Genomic DNA, 26780 nt, shown 5'->3' with positions numbered 1-26780 from the left:
AGCCCTGTGTGGCTTGGGAGAACCCACCGTGGACGCCAGAGACTACTCCGGCTTAGTTCAAAAATCGGCCTGGAGACAGGAACCGGGTGGAGTTATAGAAGCGGAATTTCTGGGCCCACGGACCATGCGCCCGTATTAGTTCGGTTTCGCTTTGAGCAAAACGCATGGACCCTGGTGCGAGTTTGATCGTCGGAAGCTTTCAAGGGATGTTTGCTTCTGCGGCGTGGCCTTGGCAGCGCGATAGTGCAAACGATCAGCCCCAAGCGAGTGTACATAAGTCGCAGCGTGGACCAACACAACAAGCGACCCCTCATAGACGTGATGGATATCAGAATGATGGAAGACTTCATACTGCACAAAAGTAAAGTACTCGTGTGGTCGTGGTGGGTAAGCAGCATTTGAGCGGGAGCAACTGTAACATGAAAGCGGGACAACTTCATAAAATTGGGGGAACACTTACCTCCAGAGGAATAGAAACAAACCTCTCTGTGTCTCAGGAATAATAATAATAACATGATCTAATTACTATGTACGCCAGTAGGGTAAAATTAGTTGAAGGCGACATTCAGGATCCATCCAGTGAAATCCCACTCTAAAAGACCGGCCTGCCAAAAGGAACTTTAGAGCCAATCGGGATCATGCATTTGTTCCGACTACTCTGTATGTAGTCCCGTAGAGAGCCAATGACGCATGTTACTGTGAGCCTCGAGTATCCGAGATGTACCAGGCGAGGCAATGATCATTGATTGATTCCGTCCATAGGGCATACACAAGATGCATAAAAGAGGGGCAAGGGCTGGCAAAGCCAGACCGCGTGGACGACAACGATGGGCGCCCCAAATAGACCCTGCAAAACCAGCCAGACCTGGAAGTGCTGGGAGACGGTCCAGTCCACTCCATGTATCTCCATGCGCGTAGCGGCACAATGCATGATGAGCTCCAATTTTTCTGTGTGGGTGGCCGTGTCATGATTCGAGGGGACTCAACGCTCGCGAGGGACCAGCAGTTAGCAGTGTAGTAGGAGGGGTGCATGCATACTAACAGCAGAGAAGTCATGGTCTGCATCTTAACAGACCGGGGTCCGCGGGGCTTTGCATGAACCGTCAAAGCCATCAGGAACGCGGGACGGAATAATAAATTAATATTGGGCCAGCAAGGGAAAATAAACAGGCAGAAACATGTCGCATGCAACGTAAGATGACATCCAATCGATCAATGACCCGAGATAGCAAAGCGTGTGGCATTGAGAACTGGAAATGATGGTGTCACAGCGGTCTTCTGTTTGCGGTCCTGAACAAAAAATCGCCATGTTCCCAGGGGTGCACTACGGTTTTGTATCGTGTCGTCGCACAGTAGTAACAGCGCCCTGTATAACGAGTACAACAATTTGACGGCCCCAAGGACAGAGTATGAAAGATGGGGGCAGTCGTTTAGTTTGTGTGTGGGGAATGATTGGACGATAGATCACCGTCCTGCGCGCTGATACGAAAGTACCCTGTCCACAGTTCTGACCGGTCACGGTGGTTGGTTTTCGGGTACTCGCTACCGGCTGTCCTGGACTTCTGGCCACCTGGGAGTCTTCCCAGGTTGTAGATGGTTAGTTGATTGGGATAATAACGATCCGTTTCAAGGGAAGTAAAATCAATCCATCGTCGAAGGGAAGTCGACGCGACACTACGGAGTACTCCGTAGCTTGCTGACTACCCGGAAATAGCAGCAGACGTGGGACGCGTTGGTTGATACTGTACCTAACGGGCTGGGTGCATCGGGCGTTTGTCCAATATGATCGATCATTAATTCGATATAATATTTTACGATCGACGGTATCGGAGTCGCAAGACCGTGCAACACAAATCGCAACTCTTTGGATGATCGATTCGCCTCGCTGTCTGAAGTCTCCTGTCTCGACAGTGCTCCACGCGCCGCCGCTGTCGAAGCGCCTGCGGTTCCGATCAGTGCGTCGACAACCAACCACTAATGGCAATGGTGGTTCGTGCAATCCGTCGATTCGACCAGGTCGATGGCGGGCCCGATCATGCAGGATTCAAGTCACGCTCAACCATGCAGTAATTAGCTCGTCTTGAGCTTCCTCAAGCCAGCTTTCTCGACATACGTTCCCAGATGCATCTGGCTCTGGCTCTGTGTCGATTTGTAAGAGCGCCGTGGTGGATTCGCCTCCAAAAGTTGCAATCCCGCCGTCTCCACATTCGTCTCACAAGGGCACACATGACAGCTTGGCAGCTCAGGATCCTGTCCAACCATGCAAGGTAGGGAAGGAGGGAATTCTCCGTAACTTGTAAGCCCGCCGTTAAGGACGCGGGTGATCGCCTTCATCGATCTGTTAGCCGGGGGGCTCGGGCGAGGAGGTTGGATGCTGCTGCAGCCACTCAGCGGGTGCGGGTAGTCCAGCATTCCCGGAAGGTGCGCTGCTGCATCCCCGCGCATCCTTCACGAGGGTGGCGCCTGCCCCTCCCCAATCACCCCTCGCCGCGCCTCTCTCTGCCCACTGACAACACCCTTCCTGAGGGTCGAGAGAGACATTGACGATCGCTGAGGAATATATGCCATCTTGTGCTCTGCCACGATCCAGGCTATCGCAGATCGATCCACTCCCCCGTGTTCCTCGGAAAATTGCCCACCGTGCAGTCGCGAAGAGCGCGGGGCCGCCTTGGTGTGCCCACAAAGTCTGACCTGCTGACCTGTCATGTTACATGATAATGTTTCTGTCCAGAGGGAGAGATAGAAGAGGCACCACGGGGAAAAAAGAAAAAAAGAAGGAGAGACAATCGAAAGATGGCTTCGCGTGCCAGATGAAGGACTGAAACTGTTCCTGATCCCTCCTCATCTTCAAGATGCTGCGGCTCTCTCGATTATTTTATAGACGAACCACTATTACACCGCCAGTTGGTTCCTTAGGCACGCGGCACGGCAACAACGCTGGGCCGGTTCGATGCTTGCCACGTTGGCACTCCTGATCTATTAGAACAAGCAAGTCGCCTCTCACCTGGGATCGTTTCTGCCCCATCCCACGAGGACTTCGTGGTTGAGCCTTCCAGTGATTTGACAACAACGGAACAGAATTCTACCGGGAATATTACTGCGAGTTCCACAATCAACCTCTCCCCTTAGTGACTGTCGTGTCTGCTGTGTATTCTCATTGACGTTGATAGCAGGATACTTGTCCTTTACCACCTCACTACCGGCTGTTCAACAATGTGATATGGGCGGGCGTTCTGGCTACTAAATCGGCCCTATCGGCGCGCAGAGTGAAAGACTGCATTAACAGCTGCCAATTTTTGCGCTCAGGGGCTCTTTGTGACGGAGCAATGGTACTTGACTTTTATCAAAATCATAGGCTATCCCGTCCGTTTTTCTAGGGGGGCCACGGGAAGTTCCAGTTGGGTGAGGAGGGAGGATCGACCATTTGCTGTATGTCCAGCGAGAGAAACAGAGGCGCACCGGAGGTCCTCTGCTTAACTAGGTACTCAGACAGCTTGTAATGAGAACTTTTTTTTTGCCTGCTTCTGAATTTGAGTGCCATTCAGCCAGTGGTGTGATTGGTCATCGCGAGTGGCGAGTGCGGTTGAAGCTGTCCCAAGTTGCGGCGTTGGGGAAAGCGGCGGGTGTCGGCTCCGCCAGCCCTTGGTCGCCGACGTGCCTTCCATTCGTGGCCTGTTACGGACCTCTCAACCAAAAGGAAAGGAAGGAACCTGAACCACTTTTCATCTTGCCAGCCGTCCCTCCTATCGTCCCTCATTCTCGCCTTCCCCCATGCATTCCTTCTCTTATGAAATAAATCGCATGGCACGTTCATCTTGAAATATCAGACTGGCCGGTTTCACATCCCGAGGCCCTCCGGAGTGAAGGCGCCGGGGGAGGTTTCACTGGGGCCAAAGAAGTCATTCAGAGTACAGCAACAAGAATAGAGGAGAAGGCCGCAACATTGGCTTTTTGAAAGAAAATCCTATTTTGTTTTATTGTTAATATTTTTTTTAAATTATCGTCAAACTTGAACGGCGTGTTCCAATTTTTCCTTGGCCTATTTGAGAAGCTGTCATTCACTGTTACTGCGCTTTGGGGTCCTCTTTTTCCCTATTGACCTTGCCTCTGCTATTGAGATTCCCACGCAATCATCGAATTGGCTGCCCCACAAAGCTTCGCATAGCACATTCACTACTCAGCTTGAGCGATTCTCCTTGGATTAGATTCTTTTGTTCCGCTGACTATTGTGCCCATCTCGCTGCTGCGGTACGCCCAGGCCAAGTTGGGCGATCCCTTTCTTGACTCGCTCTCTCACTCTTATTTCTTGGCATCTCGCGGCCAACCAAAACGTCCTCCGTCAACCTTACCCTTCTCCCCTCTGCCCTTCATCTCAAGTCAACTCACTCCATCTGTCCTTCTTTCTGCTACAGGATAACCGTGTCGACATGACTCCTTGTGACCATGAGCATGTGAAGCAAGAATCAGTAGCCGATACAGTCTCCGACATGAAGCTGGACCCTGGTGGTCCCGCAGACGGCCCATCCTCCAATGGAGGATCAGCTGAGGATGACCCTGTGAACAGCGCTCCCGGTTCACCTGGACAGGCTCAAGTCACAGCCCAAAATTCTTCAGACAGGGCTTCTTCATCTGCTGTAAAATCTGGGAGCCAAACCCGTTCTCCTGTCAAGGCAGAGCCCGCCAGCGATGACATGGAGCAAAAGGTTGGAGGCGACATCACTGTCAAGCTGGAGCCGGGAAAGCCACCCAAACTCTCTCGCAGCTCATCTCAGAAGGTGGTTGCTCGACCGCCTCAGCTGTTTAATCATCTTCCGGACAGCCTTGAGGAGGCCTGCTCGACATTTGAACTTATCGATGAGTGTATCTATGCTAACAAATACATGGGATACACGGAACATGCCATGGAGTGTGACTGTTCCGAAGAGTGGGGTAAGATGCAGCTCCAATCTTCCGATCACACTTTTGGATTGTCCTTTTATTACTGCCCTCTTTGCCAGTTTCGCATGCCTGCGACGGAAGTTGATGGCCTACACCCTGTCTTTTGAACCCTGCCCTTTTAAACTCTCTGATGTTCTGCTTCTAACTGAGAATTTCAGATCCTGTGGCTGGTAAAAACCATGCTTGCGGAGAGGATTCCGACTGTATCAATCGAGCGACTAGGATTGAGTGTTTGGGCGATTGCGGCTGCGGACCAGATTGCCAAAACCAGCGATTTCAGCGAAAAGAGTTTGCTAAGGTGACAGTCATCAAGACGGAAAAGAAAGGCTTCGGACTTCGTGCCGAGACTGATCTGCGACCCCATCAATTCATCTACGAGTACGTCGGCGAAGTCATCAATGAGGCACAATTTCGGCGTCGGATGCGGCAATATGACGAAGAAGGCATTAAGCATTTCTATTTTATGTCCTTGAACAAAGGAGAATTCGTGGACGCCACGAAGAAGGGCAACCTGGCTCGCTTCTGCAATCACTCGTGCAACCCCAACTGCTATGTCGACAAATGGGTTGTTGGTGAGAAACTTCGCATGGGCATCTTTGCCGAGCGACACATCAAGGCAGGCGAGGAACTTGTTTTTAACTACAATGTCGACCGTTATGGAGCAGATCCTCAGCCTTGCTATTGCGGGGAACCAAATTGCACCGGTTTTATTGGCGGGAAGACGCAGACAGAGCGAGCCACGAAACTGTCCAATGCCACTATCGAAGCTCTTGGGATTGAAGATGCAGATGACTGGGACCTTGCAGTCGCCAAGCGGCCACGGAAGAAGAAGACCGAAGAGGCTGACGAGGAGTATGTGGACAGCGTCCAGCCCAAATCCTTGGATGAGAATGGGGTCACCAAGGTTATGGCGGCTTTGATGCAATGCAACGAGAAATGGATCGCTGTCAAGCTATTGGGGCGCATCCAACGTTGCGAGGATGAGCGCGTCCGTAATCGGGTCGTGAAGATGCACGGTTATCGGATCCTCAATTCGCAGCTCAGCACCTGGAAGGACGATGTCAATGTCGTGTTACAGATCCTGGATATACTCGATAAACTTCCTCGTCTCACCCGCAATAAGATCATTGACTCGAAGATAGAATCTACGGTCCAGCCATTGACCACATATGGCGACGAGCGCGTGGAGACAAAGGCGAAAGCCCTCATGGAAGTTTGGTCAACCCTGGAGGTCGGCTATCGGATTCCCCGCATGAAACGGGATCCTACGGCGACTACGACACCGCAAGTAGTCAGCCAGTTTGAACGACGAGAGGCGCCCCGTGAGGAACGAAAACGATCAAGATCACGATCCCGCTCGAGATCCCCCTCGATCGAAGCACCCCGTGGCCCTGCCGCTCAGACTCGGGGTGGCTATGGTCACCGAAGTCACTATCACCGCGGCCCCAGGCCTCCCCGACAACCTCTTCCCCCGGGCTGGTTCGAGCATCAGGACAAGGGGAGGACCTACTACTATACAGAACGGGGTGATGTCACCTGGGTCAGACCAACATTGCCTGCACCCGACTTGCCGCCCAGTAATGCAAAGATGAGAAGTATGGTGCAGAACATCATCGACGAGATTATGGCGTCGTCAAAGACACAGACACCGAGGGACAAGACCACCACACCCAGCACACCAGCGAAAGAGGACTCCGAGAAAGAAAATGGCCGAGAGAAATGGAGGAGTTATCCGGAAGAGAAACAAAAGAGAATCTACGAGAATACGGTGAGCAACGCAAATCGGTCCATAAGTAAAGCAGGGATCCTGATGTTTTATCACAGTTATTTCCTCACGTCAAGTACGTCATGGACAAATTCAGGCAGAAGCTCCCGAGGGAGGATCTGAAACGATACGCCAAAGAGGTAGGGCTGGTCGCATCGACAAAAGCAAAGGCAATCGATCTCTAATGTCTGGTGGTTTAGGTCGCGAAAAAGCTGGTCAATTCCGATTTCAAAAATAACAGAGTCGAGGATCCTACCAAAATCAGCGAAAAGCAACAGAAGAAAGTGAAAAAGTTCTGCAAGGAATACTTTGACAAAGCAGTCGCAAAACACCGGGCTTACGAGCAAAAGAAAGCGGAGAAGGTGGCTCAAGCAGCCAAAGCCAAGAAAGAGGATGGGAAGGAGGATGACAGTAAGCTCGGATCGAAATCACCACCACTCCGAGGGGAGTCAGCGGATCTAGCCGAGACACAAGATGATGCAAAGGATGATGAGATCGATAATGATGGCGACGCCAACATCTCCGACGATGAAGTGGACAGCAAGAAGCTATCTCCAATCGACCCCGAGGAAGATGGGGATAGAGCAAAACGCAAGAGAGACACAACCAATGACACGGATGTCGAGAACGACGACGCTTCTCCAGTTAAAAGACGCAAGTCTTCAACACCGCCGTCCGAACAGCACCCATCTGTGGGACTTGACGACGACTTGTCACACTCGGGTATTTCAACTTCGCATGAAGGCATTGGCGTTGTACGATGATTATTAGAGCGATATTCTACTGGAAGCAACTTTGAATATGCCATTGCAGGTTCGCATTGTAGTATTATTCATTTTGTATTCATGCTTACGAGTGATGAGTGATCTGAGCGACTCGTCTATTGTAACTAAGAAGAGACTAAACAAAAGGGCCTTTGGTTGTCAATGTGACGAATGAAATTTCATCATTTATGCCCGATCGGACTTCAACTGAGGTTGGGATGACTCTTCTGTGACTCGATGCTGCATTGATGACTCCTCGCAGCTCCCGCTGCATGCATCATCCGTATCGGGCTTAGCCGCCCTCTGTAGCGGACCGCGGGGCGCAAAAAGTCTCCGCCGTCGCCATCGCGGCGCTGAAAGCGATTACTACAATCTTCCAGCTTTCGAATTATTTTTAAAAAGGCCCAAATATTTGCGCGGGACCTCAGCACCAGAAGAAGGCCGTCAGGAACTGTTGCGGACTCGTCCCGTACCGGTTGTTGAGCTCTCCTGCGCCCCGTTGGAAGGCTCGCGTGTGCTTTCCGCATTTCCCCTCACTACTGATCGATCCGAATTTGACCTCGACCTCTTTCTCTCATCGCACAAAAGAATCGTTGCCAACGACTCGAATTTCCTCTATTTCCTGGAGTCTCTCTCTTCTGTTGGCTTTCTCAGGGAGACGTTGAACGTCTTTCCCCTGCTACTCATTACGTCTACCCGTGGCAATATCCGTCGTCGAATTTTTTTTTGAAAGATAGCTCTTGATCATGGCGGTTCGTGCGCAGTTTGAGAACTCCAACGAGTGAGTGTTTTCAGCCTCTGAATACCATATGTTTTCCCTTTCCTTGTCCTAAGGATCTTAGCTGACATTGGATTTTTTTTACTTCAGAGTCGGCGTCTTTGCGACCCTCACAAATTCGTATGCTCTTGTCGCCATCGGCGGGTCGGAGAACTTCTACAGGTATTTTTTCATGCGACTGGATTTAGAAGTGGACGAAATACTGAGATGCGGTCTCTTTCTTTCTCGTGTAGTGTTTTCGAGGCGGAATTACAAGACGTCATTCCGATTTGCCATGCAACGATCGCTGGTACCCGCATTGTTGGTCGGTTAACCGCTGGGTATGTGAATGCATTGGATCAGTAAAAAAAAACGAAAACAGGAATTGCATCACTCTTTTTTTTTTTGAGGCAGGGGGATACATACGGCTAACCGCAATTGAACTTGATATACAGCAACCGCAAGGGTCTCCTCGTGCCAACCTCGACTACAGACCAAGAATTGCAACACTTGCGAAATTCTCTCCCAGACTCGGTAAAGATACAACGAATAGAAGAGCGTCTTTCGGCATTGGGGAATGTGATTTGCTGTAATGACCATGTAGCGCTCATACATCCCGATCTTGAACGGGAAACGGAAGAGATGTGCGTTGGCGTCTTGTTTCTATGAGACATTACTATCGGATGATGTTTGTATGGCTGACTCGTGTTCCAACCATATAGAATTGCCGATGTACTGGGGGTCGAAGTCTTCCGCCAAACCATTGCCGACAACGTTCTCACAGGCTCGTATATGGCTCTCTCCAACCAAGGAGGCATCGTTCACCCGAAAACATCCATTCGCGACCAGGATGAACTTTCATCCTTGCTACAAGTGCCCCTTGTTGCTGGCAGTGTCAACCGCGGCAGCCCTGTCGTGGGTGCTGGGATGGTCGTCAATGACTGGCTGGCCGTTACCGGTCTCGACACGACTGCCACCGAGCTGAGTGTCGTGGAGAGTGTCTTCCGCCTTGGTGAAATGGGTGCCAAGGGTCTTGGGATGGGAAATGTCAACAAAGAGAGTATTGTGGAGAGTTTCTATTAAATATAAAAAGATGTTTATCCCTACTACTACTATTCTACTACTACTATTATTATTATCGCCACAAAATTTCTCTCTCGGCCGTCCCCCTTTTTTTTCCCTGGTTAATGGCCGAGTTACTTGCCTTCTCGTACCATATTTTTTATTTCTCCTTGTTTTTTTTCTTCCTTGACCATGGGTAAATTAGCCGTTGGCAATGCGTCATTTGGATGGAAATCATCTTTTTCTTGCTCCGTTTCTGGTCGCATTGTTTGTGTTCCAACGATGGGGTGGGGTGGAAAAACATAATTCTTTATGTGACATAGAGAGAAAGAGAAGGGAAGAGAGAGGGTGAGGGGTGGTGACATACACTGAGGAATGAAATGAGATGAAAGGACAAGAAGACATAACTGACTGATTTAGTACAGTATGAAAGAAAGAAAGGAAGAAAGAAAGAAAAACACTGATTATGATGATTCGTACATACATTACGTATACGTATACTGCATATATACAGCAATGGCACAGAAAGCAAGCGTTTGATAAGCTACGTAGACTCTTGTTCTCTCAGAATTTGATTTAATGTACTGTACAGGAAGGACATGCTTCGTTTGATACATATGTACATACATACACCACATTACATTACATGGCGAGAGAAGGTAAAGTAAAAGACAAACGATGGATCCCTCATAACATAAAAGAAACAAAAAATACAATCCACCTGTCCAAGCTTGCAGGCTTCAAACGAGCAGCAGCAGCAGCAACAGCAATACCAGCTTTATGGTGAAACAACACGTACATCGGAGAGAAAACGGGAAAAAAATAACGCCAACCAAATCCTAAGCCTGAGCTTACCCTGAGAGAAACAACACGTGTACAGGATATAGAGAAAACAAATAAACAACTGGCCCAAGTCTCACTGCCTCACAAAAAAAAGGCTGCGGGGGGAAAAGAAGAGAACACATAGTAAACCAGCCCCCAACGCCCTTGTGTGTGAATGTCTGAAACAAATCCTCCAGTAGGGGGTTTGACTGCCCTTGTGACAAGTACACCACACTGATCGATAACAGGGGAAACGCCAGAGCAATAGGTATCTCCAAATCCCAGCGTATCAACACTACAAAAAGACAAAAGAAACAACATAAGAAACTTTCCCGCACCCCTCCGCAGGCCCTCAATACGGCCGTGGATGGTTAGGAGGGGAGGGGCCCTGCGGAGGGGGCGGCAGCGGGGGATAGTAGTACTGCTGGGGCCCCGCCTGGTGGTGTTGAACCCCAGGCTGGGGCCCCGACAGGAAGCCAGGCCGGGAAATAGTGACCCCTGGCGGCGGAGGGAGTTGCGGAGGGCCGCCGCCAGGGGCACCGAACGGGTCCGGGAGCCCGGGTCCGGGTTGGGGTTGTGCTGGCAGGAACCGCCGCGGTACGGACGACGGGCGTGGGAGGAGGAAGGAGGGAGGTTCGGGGATCCCATGAGCCATCTGCGGCTGAGGCTGGCTTGGTTGAGGCTGGGTGGGTTGGGGCAAGATGGCTCGATGGGTCCCCGGGCGAGAGGGGGTGGGCAGCGGACCACGCTGCTCGACGGCGTCCGCCAGAGCGAGCAACGCCGTCGGCAGCGCGTCTGAGCGAGCTGGTGCTTTGTCGGGAGTTGATGATGGTGCACCAGCCGCCTCCACCCCCTCCGCCGCCTCCATCAGCATCAGGAGGGGGTTCGGGCCCGAAGGCTGGGCCTCCTCCTGGCTGATCTCCTTCATTTTGGCTCGTTGGACGAAGTCCTCCCAGCCCGTCGTGGCGCGCTCGTACGCGGCGGCTCCTGCGGGGTCCCGGACGAAGGAGGAGTTGAATCCTCGCTTGAACTTGGGCTCGTCGAGGTATAGATACCTATACCCCGAGTCGACGGACCCGGGCTCCGACCGGTTGTTGTCTTCCGGCTAAATACAATTTTGTTAGCCGCTGAATTTGGTAAGATCGTAAAGGGTCTAATCCTTACCTCTGTGTGCTCGTCGTCCTCGGCGTGCTGGATGCCCTCCACGAACGCCATGTATTCTCCTTGAGCGGCGCGGAAGTGTTCCTCCTGTATGTGTTCGGCCGATGCCTGCACGAGTCATATCCGATTAGCAAACAAAGACAAAGAGAAGGGAGAAACAAGTCACTCACCCGGAACCGTCGTTCGATGATCTCTTTCTCGGCCTCGAATATGATGTTTGCCTCCTGGACTTTGAGCTCGTATTCGCGGCGGAGAATCTCTTGTCGTTTGCGCAAGGCCGCGTCGAGTGCCTTCTGGACTTCTTCGTACTCGGGGGCCTTCATGTGGGCCTTCTTGTCCCTGGCCAGCCGTTGCTGGGAGTGAGATGCCAGGACACTGAGAGCAAGCCGCTGGGCAGCTGACAGTCTCTTGAAAGCCTGCTTCAGCTCCTTCTGACGTTCCTGGAGCTTCTGTGTCGCCGGACTGGGAGAAGGAGAGCGGTCGAACTCGAAGTCGGAATCATCATCTACCCGTTTTCCATTTCGTCCTCCGCCACGCCCACCACGCCCTCGACCTCGGCCACCACGTGCGGATGAACCACCGCGTGCTGCGCCGCGACCCCGGCCTCGGCCACCTCGACCACGCCCGCCTCGACCCCGTCCGCGTCCTCTAGCGCTGACAGGAGATGCGTTATCATCCCGGGTCGGAGATGCATCGGCTTCTTCAGTGGCTTGAGTCTCGTCAACTTCTCCTTCAGGAGCTCCAGGTTGCGGCTCGGCGGTCAATGAGTTAGGACCATCCTCAGTTCCGTTCTGTAACGGTTTCTGCAATGTGTGATCGAATTCGTCATCTTCGAGCTTCAGTTTCTTGCTCGGGGTGCTCTCCGGGTTCGCAAGATCATCAGGTTTTTCATCTTCGATTTGTTCATTCTGGCGCTTTCTGCCACGGAGCGCCTTGGTATTATTCTTTTCGTCAAGATCAGCAATTTCGGTATCATTTTGTTGTTTAAGCAACGTCTCGTCGTCAGGAGACTGAGACTTCATATTCGCAGTGTCGTTGCTACTCTGAGAATTGGAATCGGCAAGTTTTGCAGTAGCCTTCTTCTTGGTCTTGCCGTTGGTGGGAACGTCTGATGGCGATTGTTCAAGAGAAGAGTTGCGAATGAGATCTTGAGAGATGGAAGTTTCAATGGAAGATGTAGAGTTGGCTCGAGCTTTGATCCTGGCCGACTGTCTGGTAGGTCGAGGTGTCTCCTCGACTCCAAGGATTTTCTTCGTTTGGTGCGGGATCCTGAAGGGGCTTCAGCGGAAGCAGTATCATCCTCAGCTGGCGCATCGTTCTCGGCAGGGACGTCGTTCTGAACTGGAACATTGTTCTCATCAGAGGTGATATTCGAGGTAGCCGATGACGCTCCACGACCACGGGCATTGTTGTTGGCTCTGGCGCGAGCAGCACGCGTGCGGCCATCTCTAGCAGGAGCAGAGTCGGCTGACCCCTGGGAGGCCTCGTTCTTCCGCTTAGTTCCAGCCATGGATATCTTCTTGGCGGTAAGATTAGTCAGGTTGGTTGTTCGAAGTGATGAAGTCCAAAGGACGGATGAGTATGTCGATGAGAATTTGAGGGGAGTAGATCTCAACAGTAGGAAAGTAGGAAGATCTCAGGACGAGAGAGACGGAGCAGGAGAACTGGAGAGTGATGAAGATTTCAAGAGTGAGGTGATCTGAAGAGAGGATTTGGAGTTGAAGTTATGAAGGGGATGAGATTTGAATATTGCTCAAGGGAGAATGGCAATTTGAGACGTTATCAATGAGAAGAGAAGATTGTCAGATCGACAGGTTGTGGATGAGGTTTGTAGTTGGAAGAGAGAGAGAGATTTGACTTTGCAGGGGACGGGCTAATATAAGTATAGGAAACCACAACAGTGAATATGTGACTGGGGGTGACAAGGAAGAAGTGAATAATAAGAGTCACATGTGGAGGCTGGTGAATGGTGTGAAGAGATCACCTTCACTCACTTGAAGTTCACTGGTAAGAGAGGGTGACAGGCAAATTGCGTGGGAAATAGAGCAGATCTAGATGTGGAGGTGAAGGAAACAGTGACACGAGACAGTGAATTACACACGTGAGTTTGCGCATGGATTGGCAGGGCCATGTAGAGAAAACAAAGGAACGGAGAAATAGAAACTAGAAAGAGGAATAATAGAATTAAAGGCGTATGGACCACACGCAAAGAGGACAGAAAGGATACGCTACGAAAGGATCAAATACTACCAATGGAGAGAGGAGACAAGAAAATCAAAAAAGCAGAAAAAGAAAAGGAAACAACTTACCAGCTGGCTCCCCCAAAGGGAGACATCCGGCGGAAACAGTACGAGGGCCAGATTGTCTAGCGAAGAAGAGAAAACGGGGGAGGAGCGATGTTTGGACTACGAGACAACAATAGTGAAATAATGGATGGACAAAGTAAGAATAAGCAGAAGTCGCCAAGTAGTAGATCGTCGAACGGCGGCTCTCCCTTCCCTGATCCGGAGGTTGCGATCGCCTAGTTGGCGCAAAAGCCGGAACACGTATTGGATCACGATGCTTCGGGCCTGGTCGCGCCAATCGCCATCTGCAACAGGGACAAGGCACAGGGAGGGCAAGTAATAAAAGTAATGAAAAAAAGAATTCAGTCTCCGACAGAGTACAGCGTCTTCGACCAAAATTCTAAGCAGTTGGCCGGGAGTTGCAAAGTAAATAATTCAAGGTTAGTTAGTATTAGTCCAAAATAGATTACGGTACTTGGCGGATGCAGGATTTGTCGGGTGGCGGGTAACGCTGGTAATTAATGATTTGTTTGGTACACACCCGGATACGCGGTTCCAATGCAGAACCAAGAGAACAACGCTCACAATCTCTTCTATTCGTAGTTTAATACCGCCGTCAATGGGATCGAGAGGCAATTGGGCGGTGATGATGGCTGGTGCCAGGGAGATTCCTGTCCTGGAATCCATGTAATGTACGCAAGGGAATCCACCCTAGCGATCGCAGGAGACGCCTGAGTCAGTGCTGAAACGGATTATTGTTCGAGCAATTGACCTCAGGAAAAAGACTTGCCAAGAGGTCAAACGCCCTCTGTAAGGTATCTTTTTGTTCAAGAGGATCATTATACAATGTGTTTGAGTAAGATCAGGTGATGGAATGATGGTTACTGCTCCGTAATAATAGCACCGCCAGGAACTGTAAATCGCCTGGCAGCAGATTCTTGCTGTCGGAGCTCCGTATTCGAATTACTCGGCATCTGAGGAGGACTACTTGGTGATACTAGTATTCTTCTTGGGTAGATACGCTGGTCTCAGCGATATTGTTTCCCTGCAAAACTTCTTTCCATCGAGTGATCCTGTTTCCTTGTCCCCGAACCGGGTGTCCTGTACTGTAATTCTCACTAGTTGAATACAATGGAGATGCCACTCAGGCATTTCACCGATATATCCGTTTCACCTGAGTCAATGCATTCGTTTAGCCCAGTGAATGCAAAGTTTTAAGAATCAGGTTCCTCGATACTAGGGATTAAAGTCATATCCATCGAAAATCACAAAACAGTAGACGACCAATTCTGCCGCGCCGTACGAAAAAAAAATACATAAGAGGCAAAACACGGGCAACAGTGGGAGCCACTGTGCATCCTATCGATGCTCGTTTCTCCTAGTAGAGGTCGATAGCTAAGGTATTTTTCATCCTTCTGCAATATTCTCATCAAAACCACGAGTGCCCTGTACATATCTGCCCGCCTTGTATACAGCGTACCTGATGTACGCAACTGTGCGCGGCTAATTAGTACAGATTCCAGGCCCACCGCATCCACTCAAAACTTGGACCCATCTAGTCGCGTTTGAATTGCAAGATCGCAGAACAAAGAAAACCAGAGGAAAAAGAGAAGGAACGCGACCACTTTAGCTGGACTAGTGGAAGGGAACTTCCAATGTAAAAGTTGAAAAAAAAAAGGTGTGGAGAAACATGGCTCTGATGGGACTACTGCATAATACAGACTATCTATACGACGTACTATGCTTGCGGAGCAGACACTGGTGTATACAGCAGGCTCCTTGCGAGTGGAAGCTGTCCAGGAAGAGGACGAGTGCCTGGCAGTTGTTGTCGATACCAAGTCTGCTATATCGGGCCCATCGGCCGCCCGCTCTGATTGGGTGCTGGGCGGCCAACCTTAAGGCTGTGGCGCCAGGATGAAAGTGGCCTAGGGTGACGTTAGCGAGGGGATCAAACTGGAAGGCAGCGACCGCCTTGCGCGGATCTCATCATCATCGTCATCTCCTTCATTTCCCAGGCTCTTGTCCCCCATCTCTCCTGCGTCTCTCCGGGCCTCTTTCTTCGACTTCGGACCGTCTGTTACCTTCTTCATCGCCGTCACACCCTCCTCGACTGGAATCTCATCCACTCTTGCCTCGCTTCTTGTCCGCCGCCTCTTTTACCCAAGTGGCGTAAAGATGAAGCTCACTTTCAAAGTATGCCCATCCAACCAGCCCGAACCTGACGAGAAATCCTCAGACTAACACTTTCTCATCCAGGATCTTAAGCAGCAGAAATTCGTCATCGAGGCTGAGCCATCAGAGACTGTATGTGCCCCTCTTGTATTGCTGACGGGTTGTTTGCCGTCCTGGACCGTGCGGGGTTAACCTAGTCGCTCTCTCCAGGTTGGCCAGCTAAAAGAGAAGATCGCGAAAGAGAAGGGATGGGATGTCGCTCAACAGAAGCTCATCTATTCAGGTGCGTCGCAGAGACTCCTGTCGCGTGGGCCTTTGATGGCTAATCATTCATTCGCCATCCAGGCAAAATCCTGCAAGATGCCAACACCATCGAGTCATACAACATCGAAGAGAAGGGCTTCATAGTCTGCATGGTTTCTAAGGTAGGTCGTGCATGATGTTCCCACCTTGGGTAGCCTTGTATTAACCCCCCTCAGCCCAAGACTGCTCCAGCCACCTCCGCCGCAGCGCCCTCACAAGCACCATCCACGCCGGAGAGGGCTGCTGCAGCACAAACGCCAGCAGCTCCTGCTCCTTCCGTTACCGCTGCGGGCCCCGCGGCACCTACGACTCCTTCTCCAGCTGGCCCTACAACTTCAACTACGACTGCCGAGACCTCTGCCGCTTCTGCCTTCAATGACCCCTCCGCCCTGCTGATGGGCCCTCAGAGCGAGGGCGTTATTTCGCAGATGGAGGCGATGGGATTTGCCAGGAGTGACATTGAGCGAGCTATGAGAGCCGCTTACTTCAACCCTGACCGTGCTATCGAGTACCTTTTGAACGTGAGTGATCCTGATATCTGCACCGCATAAAAATAAACCACGATCTGACTTCGTTTAGGGGATTCCGGAACACATCCAGCGGGAACAGCAGCAGGCTCAGGCCGCAGCCGCCGGTGCTGCTCAGGCAGCCAACCCCCCAGCTGGTACGACTGCGCCGGCCGCCGGTGGAGATGAGCCTGTGAATCTGTTCGAAGCTGCTGCGCAGGCAGGTGCTGCTCAAGGTGGTGCTGCTGGTCGTGGAGCTCGTGGAGCTGGCGCGGGAGGTGAAGCTGGATCGCTCGGAAACCTGGACTTTCTGCGAAATAACCCGCACTTCCAGCAGTTGCGTCAGCTCGTGCAGCAGCAGCCTCAGATGCTGGAGCCCATCCTGCAACAAGTGGGAGCTGGCAACCCTCAACTAGCCCAACTCATCGGACAAAATCAGGAACAGTTCCTCCAGCTGCTGGCGGAGGACATTGACGATGAGACTCAGCTGCCCCCTGGCACCCAGGCCATCAGCGTTACGGAGGAGGAGCGGGATGCTATCGAACGGGTATGTTATTCTGCCGCGAGCAAGCCCGTTGTGTCTGATTTAGGAACTAACCGCCTTTCAGCTCTGCCGTCTTGGTTTCTCCCGAGATTCTGTCATCCAGGCCTACTTTGCCTGTGATAAGAACGAAGAGCTCGCCGCCAACTTCTTGTTCGAGCAGCCCGACGAAGGTGACGAGCAACAATAAATTGTTTCCCCTCGATTACGATAGTCTCCGTCCCTCAAATCTATTCTAATGCTTTTTCTTGCGATGGATTTCCCCAGCGTGTGTCTTGTGTTTCCCATCTCAGCAAGTTGTCCTGTTTCTTCCTGAGCCAGGTCGCTGTCTAAGTGACAAACCCCTTTTCCATATCTACCCTGTCCTCTTACCCTAGGCTCTCCTGTCTTCCAAGACTCTGCACTTTTCTACCCCTGCCCTTGCCATCCCCGACATGCGACTGGCAGTCTCTTTTCCCAATACTTCAGATGCACATTTCCCCATGGTGAAACTCCCCTGGCTTGCTGTTACATTGTGTACTTAAGGTTATCTGGGCAATATGAGGACTTTTTGATGGTTTACCTGCAACAAGTCCGTCGTCCAGCTGTATGATTCTTGCCGTATGTCTCCCGTTAGCCATCAACGTCGTAGACTTGTACCTCGGTAATACTTGAATAATCCCCACAAGGATAAATTGTAAAAGGTGACCACCAATTCAGGCCCCTGGTTAGGTGGGTAGGTAGATATCACTTTTCCTGGTCTGTGATGTTGTTCATCCTGACGTAGTCACGAGGAACTCCGAACAAGTAATCACACGACAGGTCCGTGTGATACAAGAACCACTAACTAAATGAGTCCATTCCGTTCCTTTCCTTCTTTTTTTTTGTTCTTTTGGAGTTTAAGGTGGATGAGAAGAAGGTATTGATAATGAATATGATTGATATTCATAGCAGATGCCCTTATGTATATATTTCTCCTGACGTAAATGACACCACCTATCTACTACATACGTATCTACGTATGTATGTATTTATAGATGTACCTGTTGTACAGTACATCATCACCTTTTTGTTGTTGTACGAAACAATCCTATCCTACCGTCCAACCAACCGTGTAGATGCCTATGCATGACGCTGTTAACCTGCCACCTAGTCCATCCCACCATGCTCGAACCGGTCCCAAGGGGAAAAATAAAGAAAAATAAAGTAGGTATCCAAAAATAAAAAGGGGGTAAAAAAAGGTAAAGAAGAAGGAAAACGTAACTGGAGTAAATGACTCGAGTCGTATGTATTACTCGCAGTCAACTCGGTCCACGGCCCATACGGTCAAGCCTCGCCTCCCGATAACCCGTTTCAGGGTCGGGAGGATGCCATCGTCGCCGAAATCGAGGTCGTCGAGGTTTAAATGCTTTCTGTAGGTCCAGAGCTCACGCAAACGAAGGGGAGGGTCAACGGGAGACGATGACAGTCCAGTATAGTCGTCTAGGAAAGTGGCAGACCGAGGCGCCACGAGGAAAACCGAGTTGTTGCCCAGAGAATCATCGGATGCCACGGGCTTGGAGCCAGCTTTGCTGCTTGCTGGGCATTCTGGAACGGCAGTATCGAGCTCTTGAATCATTTCCATCCCAGGAATCCCCATCAGATCGCGGGTCTTGACCTCCACAGGGAAGCTGCTATTGTCGCCAAGCAACCAGAGCGGCGGCGAATAGGTCTTCCACCAGAAAACCGTTGCAGTCCCTCCTAATGCCGGCCCCGCTAACTGGCCATCTTGTTTGGTGGCCAAGCTCGCCGACACAATGGCTGGTATCTCCAGTTGAGTGGGGACAACCCCGCCCTGGTGATAGATGCCCATGAGAAATCCCAAGGCGGCATTGAAAACAACCCATGCCGCCAGGAAAGGTCGTGACCTGAGCGGTCGAATGCAGGTCAGCAGCAGAGGCACGCACGGGATCAAGAAACGAGGCTCTTGGTGGGGAAAGATTGACAGGATCATTGTGCCGGAGATGGCAGAGACCGCACGCTTGTTGCTCAAACGAGAGATCCCCGACCGAGTAAATAGCGATAGTATGAGGATCACGAACGCAGGGCCCAGCAGCTGTGGCAGATTCACCAGGAAATGTTGATAGCGATGATGGAGGCCATGAACGGCCAGATTGGAGGTATTAGAGTTGTAGACGAGGTTGTTGAGAGGGGTTATTACAGGATGACGGATCGCATCGAGGAGGGAGAATGAAGTGGAACGATAGAAGGCGGTGTCTGTAAGGATAGCAATCAATGTGAAGAGCGATCCGAATCCGACAAAACCAACAAGGGCGAGTGGCCTGGAGCCCGACTGTCAGTTGGAAAGCAGATCAAACAACCACTTAGACCCTTACTTGCGAGCAAAATGCGGCAGCAATTGCAGGCCCGGCACCAAGAGAAAAGCAGGGAATGTTATACGATTGAAAACGCCAATGACTGCGACGAGGGACAGCAGAACACATGAGAAAAAGGCGGAGCGCTTCTGCACAGATATCAGCGGGTGTCGCCTCAGCGTAAGCTGTTTCTTTCCCGGTGCGAACCTTGTTGGCAATAATGCGCTGGATCAACACTAGTCCCCAGGCCACCAGGAGCGTCTCCAACGAGTTGGAGAAGGTGTGCGTCTGATATGTCCATGTGACGTAGGACGAGGCTACCAACACCACCGTCTGCACCCGATACCGCGGCGTCGACACCAGCTCGTAGATCGCCCAGTCCTCGAGCACAAAGCTCAGCACAAACATGCCCCCGCGCAGGGCATAGTAAACCAGGTCTGCAGAAGGACTTCCAATTCCCGTCTCATTGTAAAACCAGCTCATGAGGCCCATCGGCAAACCGTAGACGGGCCATAATGGGAAGACGCTGCGGATGGGATGCTCCGAAGTGAATTCCCACGTCAACTGCGATGGATAGGAGTATATGCGCCCTGGAACGCCGCATCAGCTGCACGTTGGAGAGGAAGGAGGCCGTGATGGCACGCAAGTTTCGCCGCGCAAGCACCACCTGGGGGAACAGCCGCGGTCGCATCGAGCGCCCGGGTTTCGCACGTACCTGCAAATACCTCAGGACCCTGAAAGTGCTCATCGGGATGGAGATAACTTGGGGAGAGGGCGAAATAGATCCGAACCAGCAGGAGAACCAGGTAGGCTCGTCTCCACATGGCTTAGATTGTTGGCGCGCAGCACGGAGAGGTCAACAGGCACATGCTGCAGCGGCTGCGGGGGATACTCGCAAGAGACCCAGGGCCAGGGACACTGGGGACATGGCGATGGGATCAGCCACAGGAGGTTATCTCGGGGTATATAACGCAGCGAACGCTGTGCTGCGGGAGGCACTCGACGATAAGTTCGTTAGCGCAGACTGCCTAATCAGGCGCGACTGCTCAGGAGTCAGGACGCGTCAGTAAGAAAGCACGGCGTTGTTTGCTCCCTATGGCCATGACGTCGCGGCTAAGGGTCCACCCTGTTGCTCGGCTCCCTTGTGCCGGGCTGCCCGATAATTACTACTGCACATCAGCCCCCTTGGGTGGAACTACGAAGCAATGGCGACATGCTTAATATCCGTTCAGATCCGTGCGCTGGGAGAAAACCCTTGGAGTTGCTACTGCCAACAGTGCCTTCTCCTGGGGCCGAAAGGACAACACTTGCCGTACGAAGTATGGAGACTCGAGACGTTTATCTCCTCCTTAGGTATCTTGGGTGTTTTATTCATCTACCACCTACGATATACCTCCCATCCTATCTAGCATCTTATTTTGCTGACCTTGGTACTGCTTTGACTAAGACTTTAGCAATCGTCTAGATACGCATCACGCAGACCCACCCGTTCTTTCAAGGAAGAGTGACATGACAGGAGGCAGTTGGAGTTACATCAAGGACAATTAGCTTCTGTGATTTGCAAATGGATCCTGAGTTGTTCAATGAATGAATGATGGCATACTCGAGCGTACGAACTGCATATCCACAGAGCCAAGATCGTCGTCAGCTTTCGACTGCCTTACTCCGTACCAACGCTACGGAGTATTCTGAGCGGCGAGTGGGGGTGTTTCTCGAACTTCTGGAAACTATTTGGTGCCGAACTATCCCTGGCCACATCGGTTAGGACAAAACCCATGCCTGATCCCTACAATGGACCATGCTTCTACTGCTACATACTGAATATAGCCTGGAATTCAATATCCCTCGGAACTATCTCCAAGTCAGATTCTCGGTAACCTCGATGTCATGAATACACCAGGAACTACCGAAGCATCCAGCCTGATAAACAACCGACTAAGCAAATGACATATGTCGTCCGTAACTCCGTTCTCAAGTCGGGTCTTTGCAGCTGTCTCCTCATGTAGACTAGGAGCAATATATGGGTAGCATGGTTGACGACTGTCCGTGAAATTAGCAATCGAAGATCTCTCGAACATAGGGCGTGCTTGAAAATCGGCTTCCTCACCATCAAGTCCTCGAATTGGAGCACAATTCTTACTTCGCTCTCAATGGATTCTTTTTTATCTCTCGGTCAACCGATCATTGTCGCACGTTTGAGCCCTGTCGAAATCAATCCAGATCAAGATGACCATGTCGAACGCCTGCTTTGTGAATTTCTCGAATGCCTTCGATAAACCCGTCTGCCTTTTCGGTTGTAAAGTTGTGTAAAGGGATCATCTCGATATTTGGGATGTATTCTAGGAGTATAGCATTAGGAGGATACTCGTCCTCAGGAAAAATCCTCCAGCTCACTATCTGGCTCGTAATATTTTCTGGGACCGCGACCATGGTGCTATAAAGCGCTCTATTTTAGAAGTGAATGACTACACTCCTGGTTCTGTTGGATCGCCACTTTCACGACACAGGTCTGGCTGTGGATAACGACAAGAAATATGACTGACTGTTCAGACTCGAACAATCTCTTCTTGAAAGTGACTTCCAATGGTTGAATGCCGTGAGCTCCATTTGAATAGCAAAGAAATGCCGGCATTGCAGTCTAACTCGTATGCTTCATACGGCTCTGGTACACTCCACAACAGTGGCTCAGGCCAATTTTGCAAATGAGCCAAAGTGGTCTACGAATGGCGAATCCTACAGCGCAGACATCAACCAGATGCGACATAGCTCTGCCAGCTGGTTGTCGACAGCAATTTAGAATCGGATAAGCTCTGTGGCAAATCACTCAAATGAGCAAATGGGCGATAGCGGCAGTGAGAACCGAGGTAGCTTTCAGATTCTGGCCCCGGGAGGTTCCAAGGTTATTAAAATATCTTGTAAGAGAGATCCCTAAAATGCTGCCAGCCAGCTATTTACAGTAAGGTCTTTGCCTGCCTAAGGGTCGAGGCGCTTGGGGCCGGGGCTGTTGCTTGGGCGGTCGCGCGGGGCTTCTGGCTTTGTCCCCGGACCGCAGTCACTGGCGCGGTCATCGCCGTCACTACGACTCACACTTTGCACTCCGCTTTATTCACGCCTTACTAGGCACCTGTCAGCGCTTTTGGGTCTTTGTTCACCGTCGCCCTCTGGGACATAGAAATCCTCATCCTCCGCTCGCTTCTTGTCTCTGTTCCTGCCTCCTCTGCAAAGTTTGTTCGCCAAACCCAACACAGCCTTGTCTGAAGGAGCTGAACTACTAACACTGCATTTCGCAGAGGACAGGTAGATCTCTTCATACAAAAGAACTTGTTTCTCTTGAGGCACCTCATCTACTCCCAAAATGGCTTCTGCCAATACCATCACTCTCCAAAGCTCCGACGGGGTCGAAATTACAGTGGGTAGGTGCTCTGTCGTGGAGGTTTTATTGGACTGACTTGTCTTGTGCATGACATCAATGCTGACCTCTAGTATAGAGCGTGAAGTTGCTGAGCGCTCCGTCTTGATCAAGAACATGCTGGAGGACCTGGGCACAACTGATGAGCCGGTCCCACTTCCAAATGTTAGTACTGCAGCGTGATCTTCCCACAAGCGTTGTTTTCCACTATTTGGCAGTAAATGACTTACAGCCTCTGTATTTGACAGGTTAACGAGGCCGTTCTGAAGAAGGTCATCGAATGGTGCACTCACCACAAGAATGACCCCCCAAGCACGGGCGACGATGACGATTCTCGCCGCAAGACTACCGATATTGATGAGTGGGACCAGAAGTTCATGCAGGTGGACCAGGAGATGCTTTTTGAGATCATCCTGGTACGTAGTCGAACCACTCTGCGCTTCGTTGAGTTTCCAGACTGACAATCCTCAGGCTGCCAACTACCTCGATATCAAGGCTCTGCTTGATGTTGGCTGCAAGACGGTCGCCAACATGATCAAGGGCAAGTCTCCGGAGGAAATTCGCAAGACTTTCAACATTCAGAATGACTTCACTCCGGAGGAGGAGGACCAGATCCGTCGCGAGAACGAGTGGGCTGAAGAGTACGTTTGCACTTGTCTTTTTCCCTACGTCTTACATACTAACTTCTCTCGCTATCTAGCCGCTAATGTGATCGACGATCTGTCCCTTTCCCTGCGCTTGGCTACCTTGTGCCTCATGCACCTGAGGCTTCGGGTGCTGGACGGTGGCCAAGAACGAAAGGCTAAAGGCATACGATGTGTTGATGACATGGTACCTGGGAGCTTTGCACGTCTCTGTCTTTTCTTTCGGATGTGTTTCCCCACTTGATGGCGTTTATTTGGTGCATACTTCCATCCACTTATCATATCAACCATTTCTTTAAGGGTGCGGCTTGTTTCTTTGTTCCTTTCGCTAAAAAGGGTGCAACTTGCGTCCGATTTCAGACAGTGGGTTCCTTCTGAAATAGATGTAAAATTGCTGATGGGCTTTTTCTACATCCGAAATATCAAAGAAATCCAGTAAAAGTAAAAAAAAAAAGGGTCTGGAGGGAGGATATGCTACGATAGGTAGGTATCTTTGGAAGGCAATTGGCGTAGCGGTAGCCTTCCTGTAGAAGAACTAGCTGAGTCTATCGAGAAGATCGTATAATTTTCATATTTTTAGGTAGGTGTAGGATTTATTTCTTTCTCTTTTTTTCCTTCTTTCTTCCAAAAAAAGCTCCATTCAATGAGAGAATCTTAGAGTATCTATCTTTCAAACGTCCAACTTCGTTAATTCCATTTTCACCTATCCCACCTATCCCACCCGCTGTGTTAATATACGCAGGTAGCTTCGTTTTAGGAAATGATATCAAAGAAATAAAAAAAAGGAAAAATACCACAAAAAGGAAATTTTTCTATTAAAGAAAAGGGACATGACATTTAATTTAATGCAAGACAAGAATCGACGTTCAATTCGACAGCTTTTCTTCTCTCTGCTCTGCTCCTCCGCTTCTTTTTCTTCTCCACAGGCTTAATTAAGGGAATTTCTTTTTCCTTCTTTTTTCTTTGTCTTTTTTTTGTTTTCCGTGACAGATTTCGAGCGAAATCTCCTATGATGAAAGTCCTTTTCCGCGCGTACATAATAGTCATCCATGTCTTTTTGATTCATAACCCACGACCTAATGATAAATATCGAGATTCGTTTTAGGAGCATCCACCCCCTTTAACCGATTTCCTTTTCCTTTTTTTATTGACGCTTCCTCCATCCCCCGTAACCGCGTGCTATCCTTCGTCATTAAATCAAACCAATTCGTACATCGTAGAAGTATCCCCATGCCCTCGTAAATTTCGGCAAAACGAAGATTCGTAGAGCGGTCAGTTGAAATTTGGGGCAATGTAGATCTAATTCGATTCAAGACGAGAAATTGTCAAGGAGATAGCGACAGCCGGTGGGAAACAGGAAGCTCATCGGATCATAAAAGCATCAATGGCCATGAGAGGGTCGGTCGGTACCACACGGAGAAAGGATAAAAAAAGCGAATTAATTAATCCATCGGAAAAGACGAAGAAGCCGGTAGAGAGAAGAGTGTGCTGTCGAATTTACAGGCCGAGACGAGTCTTGCGCCAGTGCCTCCTCTTGGCGTTGTATCTGCATTTTCGCGAGAAAAAGCGCATCGTCAGCATATTCCAGTCCGTCAAGGCCGTCTTGTTCCATTGCAACATCGCCCGTGCCAATTTCCATCAACAGGGCCTCGGGATCGGATCGATGCGTCAGAGGAATGCTTTACCTGATGGTGTTACCAGTCCTGAGACGAATCCACTGAGGGATAGGACGGTTCTGCTTCTGAGCTTTGGCAAGCTTCTGCTTGGTGCGGAAGGACTTGTGGCTCTGTTCAAAAACGAGATACGTCAGTGATGATGTTCTTCATCAGCGGTGCGCATATAAACGCCGTACCAACAAAATTTCCACCGAAATATCTGGCGACTTGAAACCATGAGAAAATTACTTACCGGCATCTTGAAGGCTTATCGTGATGGCGAGCTCGGTGATACGGACTGACAGCGGTGGTGTTATCGAGTGTCGTCGACTAAAGTCCACGCTTTGCGGGTGGTGATTTTTGTGTGGGTAGGGCTTAGCGTTTCGCTTGACCCGGAGTCATGTGACTGCTGGCTAGCTCCGCATCTGAATCAGGAAGGCTGTCGCAACTTCAACTATGAAAACTGAAGTATCCAGTTGAACCTGAATGCTATTGCGCAGATAAATCTGTTGAGTCGATATTAATCGATTCCAGTTCATGTCTTTGAAGAGTTCATCAATTCAATAGCAGTTTAGCCTGAGTTCCATCTACTTGACCATCAACCTTACCGGAGAACTCGTGCCTTTTGCAGGTTCAGAATAATCCAGTGAGGAGAAAATCCTAAAGCTTTTCGAATTTATACTTTAATGGATGCTGTCATGTTTCGCTGTTACACGGATAATATTAATGGATATGACTAGCCATCTAAATGCTAGATGACCAAACTCAACAAAAGCAGGTAGAGCATTTAATTACTCCGTAGATAATTACGTACTCAGGAGTATACTTTGCGCTTGATATGGACATCAAAATGCTGCTCGATTCCTGGCTGCTGCAACCTGGGAAGCACAGATAAGATCTTGGCAACTACAGAGTATTATGACGCTCGCTGACAAATTGTATGTAGGGAGCCTTAAGAGGAATTACACGTTTCTTTATTGGATCGCGTGACTTGTCATGACTCACAGTGAGTCAAGATGACTTTTTAACTGCCGAGATGACAGTTCACCCAATAGCCATCTTGCAAAAAGGAACAGTACTGATAGTTTAATCGATTTTGATAGGCTTCCACCATGATGAGTGACAGACCTCCACACGGCGCCATCAACTTCCTTGCTTACTAGTCTGCATTATTTCCTATAGATCATTGCACATCATATCCATTCGACATGCATGATATCTCCTTACTCAGGTAGACCTAGAGGATGCATTTTCGATGATTTAATTGTCAAGAGTATTGAGTCTACATACAGCACTGCGAATGCAATGCTTTTTTTTTCTGCTTTTTGCTGGATGACAAGAGAAACCACGGAGCACGGAGTATATTCAAACCGTCCGTGCCAATCGGAGTGTTCCATTTCTTCGGCGGCCGGGACACGGGCCATGTTCCTGCCGATGTGCTGAAGTGCCGTAATAATCTAGTAATAATACCTCCTGTGGGGACGCCATAACGCTCCTCCGTACGGCGTACTCCGTGCAGATGTGCTCCGTCTTCGATCCCCCCAGGCAGCAAAGCAGTACGGAGTGCTTCTTGCAGCCATCGGCCACGGAGAATGAGACAAATCGGGAGCCCGACTGCGCCACGAAACGGCAGAAACGCACTACTAAGCGAAAGGAGTAAGAA

General features: G+C 50.3%; 7 protein-coding genes across 7 annotated transcripts; 4 read left to right on the top strand and 3 right to left on the bottom strand.

The window, feature by feature from the left end:
• Positions 1-4427: 4427 nt before the first annotated feature.
• Positions 4428-7467, top strand: T310_4104 (Histone-lysine N-methyltransferase; the record flags this gene model as incomplete). Its single annotated transcript, XM_013473098.1, has 4 exons — positions 4428-4929; positions 5097-6706; positions 6763-6843; positions 6904-7467. The coding sequence occupies 4 exons, from the start codon at positions 4428-4430 to the stop codon at positions 7465-7467; spliced, it is 2757 nt and encodes a 918-aa protein (XP_013328552.1).
• Positions 7468-8213: 746 nt separating this feature from the next.
• On the top strand, positions 8214-9307 carry T310_4103 (Eukaryotic translation initiation factor 6; the record flags this gene model as incomplete). The annotated part of the gene is made up of 5 exons (XM_013473097.1): positions 8214-8248; positions 8479-8565; positions 8607-8758; positions 8829-8868; positions 8947-9307. The coding sequence occupies 5 exons, from the start codon at positions 8214-8216 to the stop codon at positions 9305-9307; spliced, it is 675 nt and encodes a 224-aa protein (XP_013328551.1).
• A 1153-nt stretch (positions 9308-10460) lies between these two features.
• T310_4102 (uncharacterized protein) lies at positions 10461-12779 on the bottom strand (the record flags this gene model as incomplete). The annotated part of the gene is made up of 4 exons (XM_013473096.1): positions 10461-11213; positions 11273-11377; positions 11440-12416; positions 12479-12779. The coding sequence occupies 4 exons, from the start codon at positions 12777-12779 to the stop codon at positions 10461-10463; spliced, it is 2136 nt and encodes a 711-aa protein (XP_013328550.1).
• Positions 12780-15729: 2950 nt separating this feature from the next.
• On the top strand, positions 15730-17266 carry T310_4101 (Nucleotide excision repair protein RAD23; the record flags this gene model as incomplete). The annotated part of the gene is made up of 7 exons (XM_013473095.1): positions 15730-15747; positions 15811-15858; positions 15937-16009; positions 16072-16151; positions 16206-16550; positions 16609-17082; positions 17144-17266. The coding sequence occupies 7 exons, from the start codon at positions 15730-15732 to the stop codon at positions 17264-17266; spliced, it is 1161 nt and encodes a 386-aa protein (XP_013328549.1).
• A 1080-nt stretch (positions 17267-18346) lies between these two features.
• Positions 18347-20233, bottom strand: T310_4100 (Alpha 1,2-mannosyltransferase Smp3; the record flags this gene model as incomplete). Its single annotated transcript, XM_013473094.1, has 3 exons — positions 18347-19387; positions 19431-19999; positions 20125-20233. The coding sequence occupies 3 exons, from the start codon at positions 20231-20233 to the stop codon at positions 18347-18349; spliced, it is 1719 nt and encodes a 572-aa protein (XP_013328548.1).
• A 2531-nt stretch (positions 20234-22764) lies between these two features.
• T310_4099 (E3 ubiquitin ligase complex SCF subunit sconC) lies at positions 22765-24027 on the top strand (the record flags this gene model as incomplete). Its single annotated transcript, XM_013473093.1, has 5 exons — positions 22765-22822; positions 22898-22983; positions 23067-23234; positions 23290-23649; positions 23950-24027. The coding sequence occupies 5 exons, from the start codon at positions 22765-22767 to the stop codon at positions 24025-24027; spliced, it is 750 nt and encodes a 249-aa protein (XP_013328547.1).
• A 1904-nt stretch (positions 24028-25931) lies between these two features.
• Positions 25932-26541, bottom strand: T310_4098 (uncharacterized protein; the record flags this gene model as incomplete). The annotated part of the gene is made up of 3 exons (XM_013473092.1): positions 25932-25995; positions 26123-26281; positions 26408-26541. The coding sequence occupies 3 exons, from the start codon at positions 26539-26541 to the stop codon at positions 25932-25934; spliced, it is 357 nt and encodes a 118-aa protein (XP_013328546.1).
• Between the last annotated feature and the right edge of the window lie 239 nt (positions 26542-26780).

This window comes from Rasamsonia emersonii (assembly GCF_000968595.1).
Source record: "Rasamsonia emersonii CBS 393.64 chromosome Unknown ctg1118621760094, whole genome shotgun sequence".
In the NCBI taxonomy this organism is placed as follows: Eukaryota; Fungi; Ascomycota; class Eurotiomycetes; order Eurotiales; family Trichocomaceae; genus Rasamsonia; species Rasamsonia emersonii.
The sequence above is the reverse complement of the archived record's forward strand: the minus strand, read 5'-3'. Positions and strand labels throughout refer to the sequence as shown.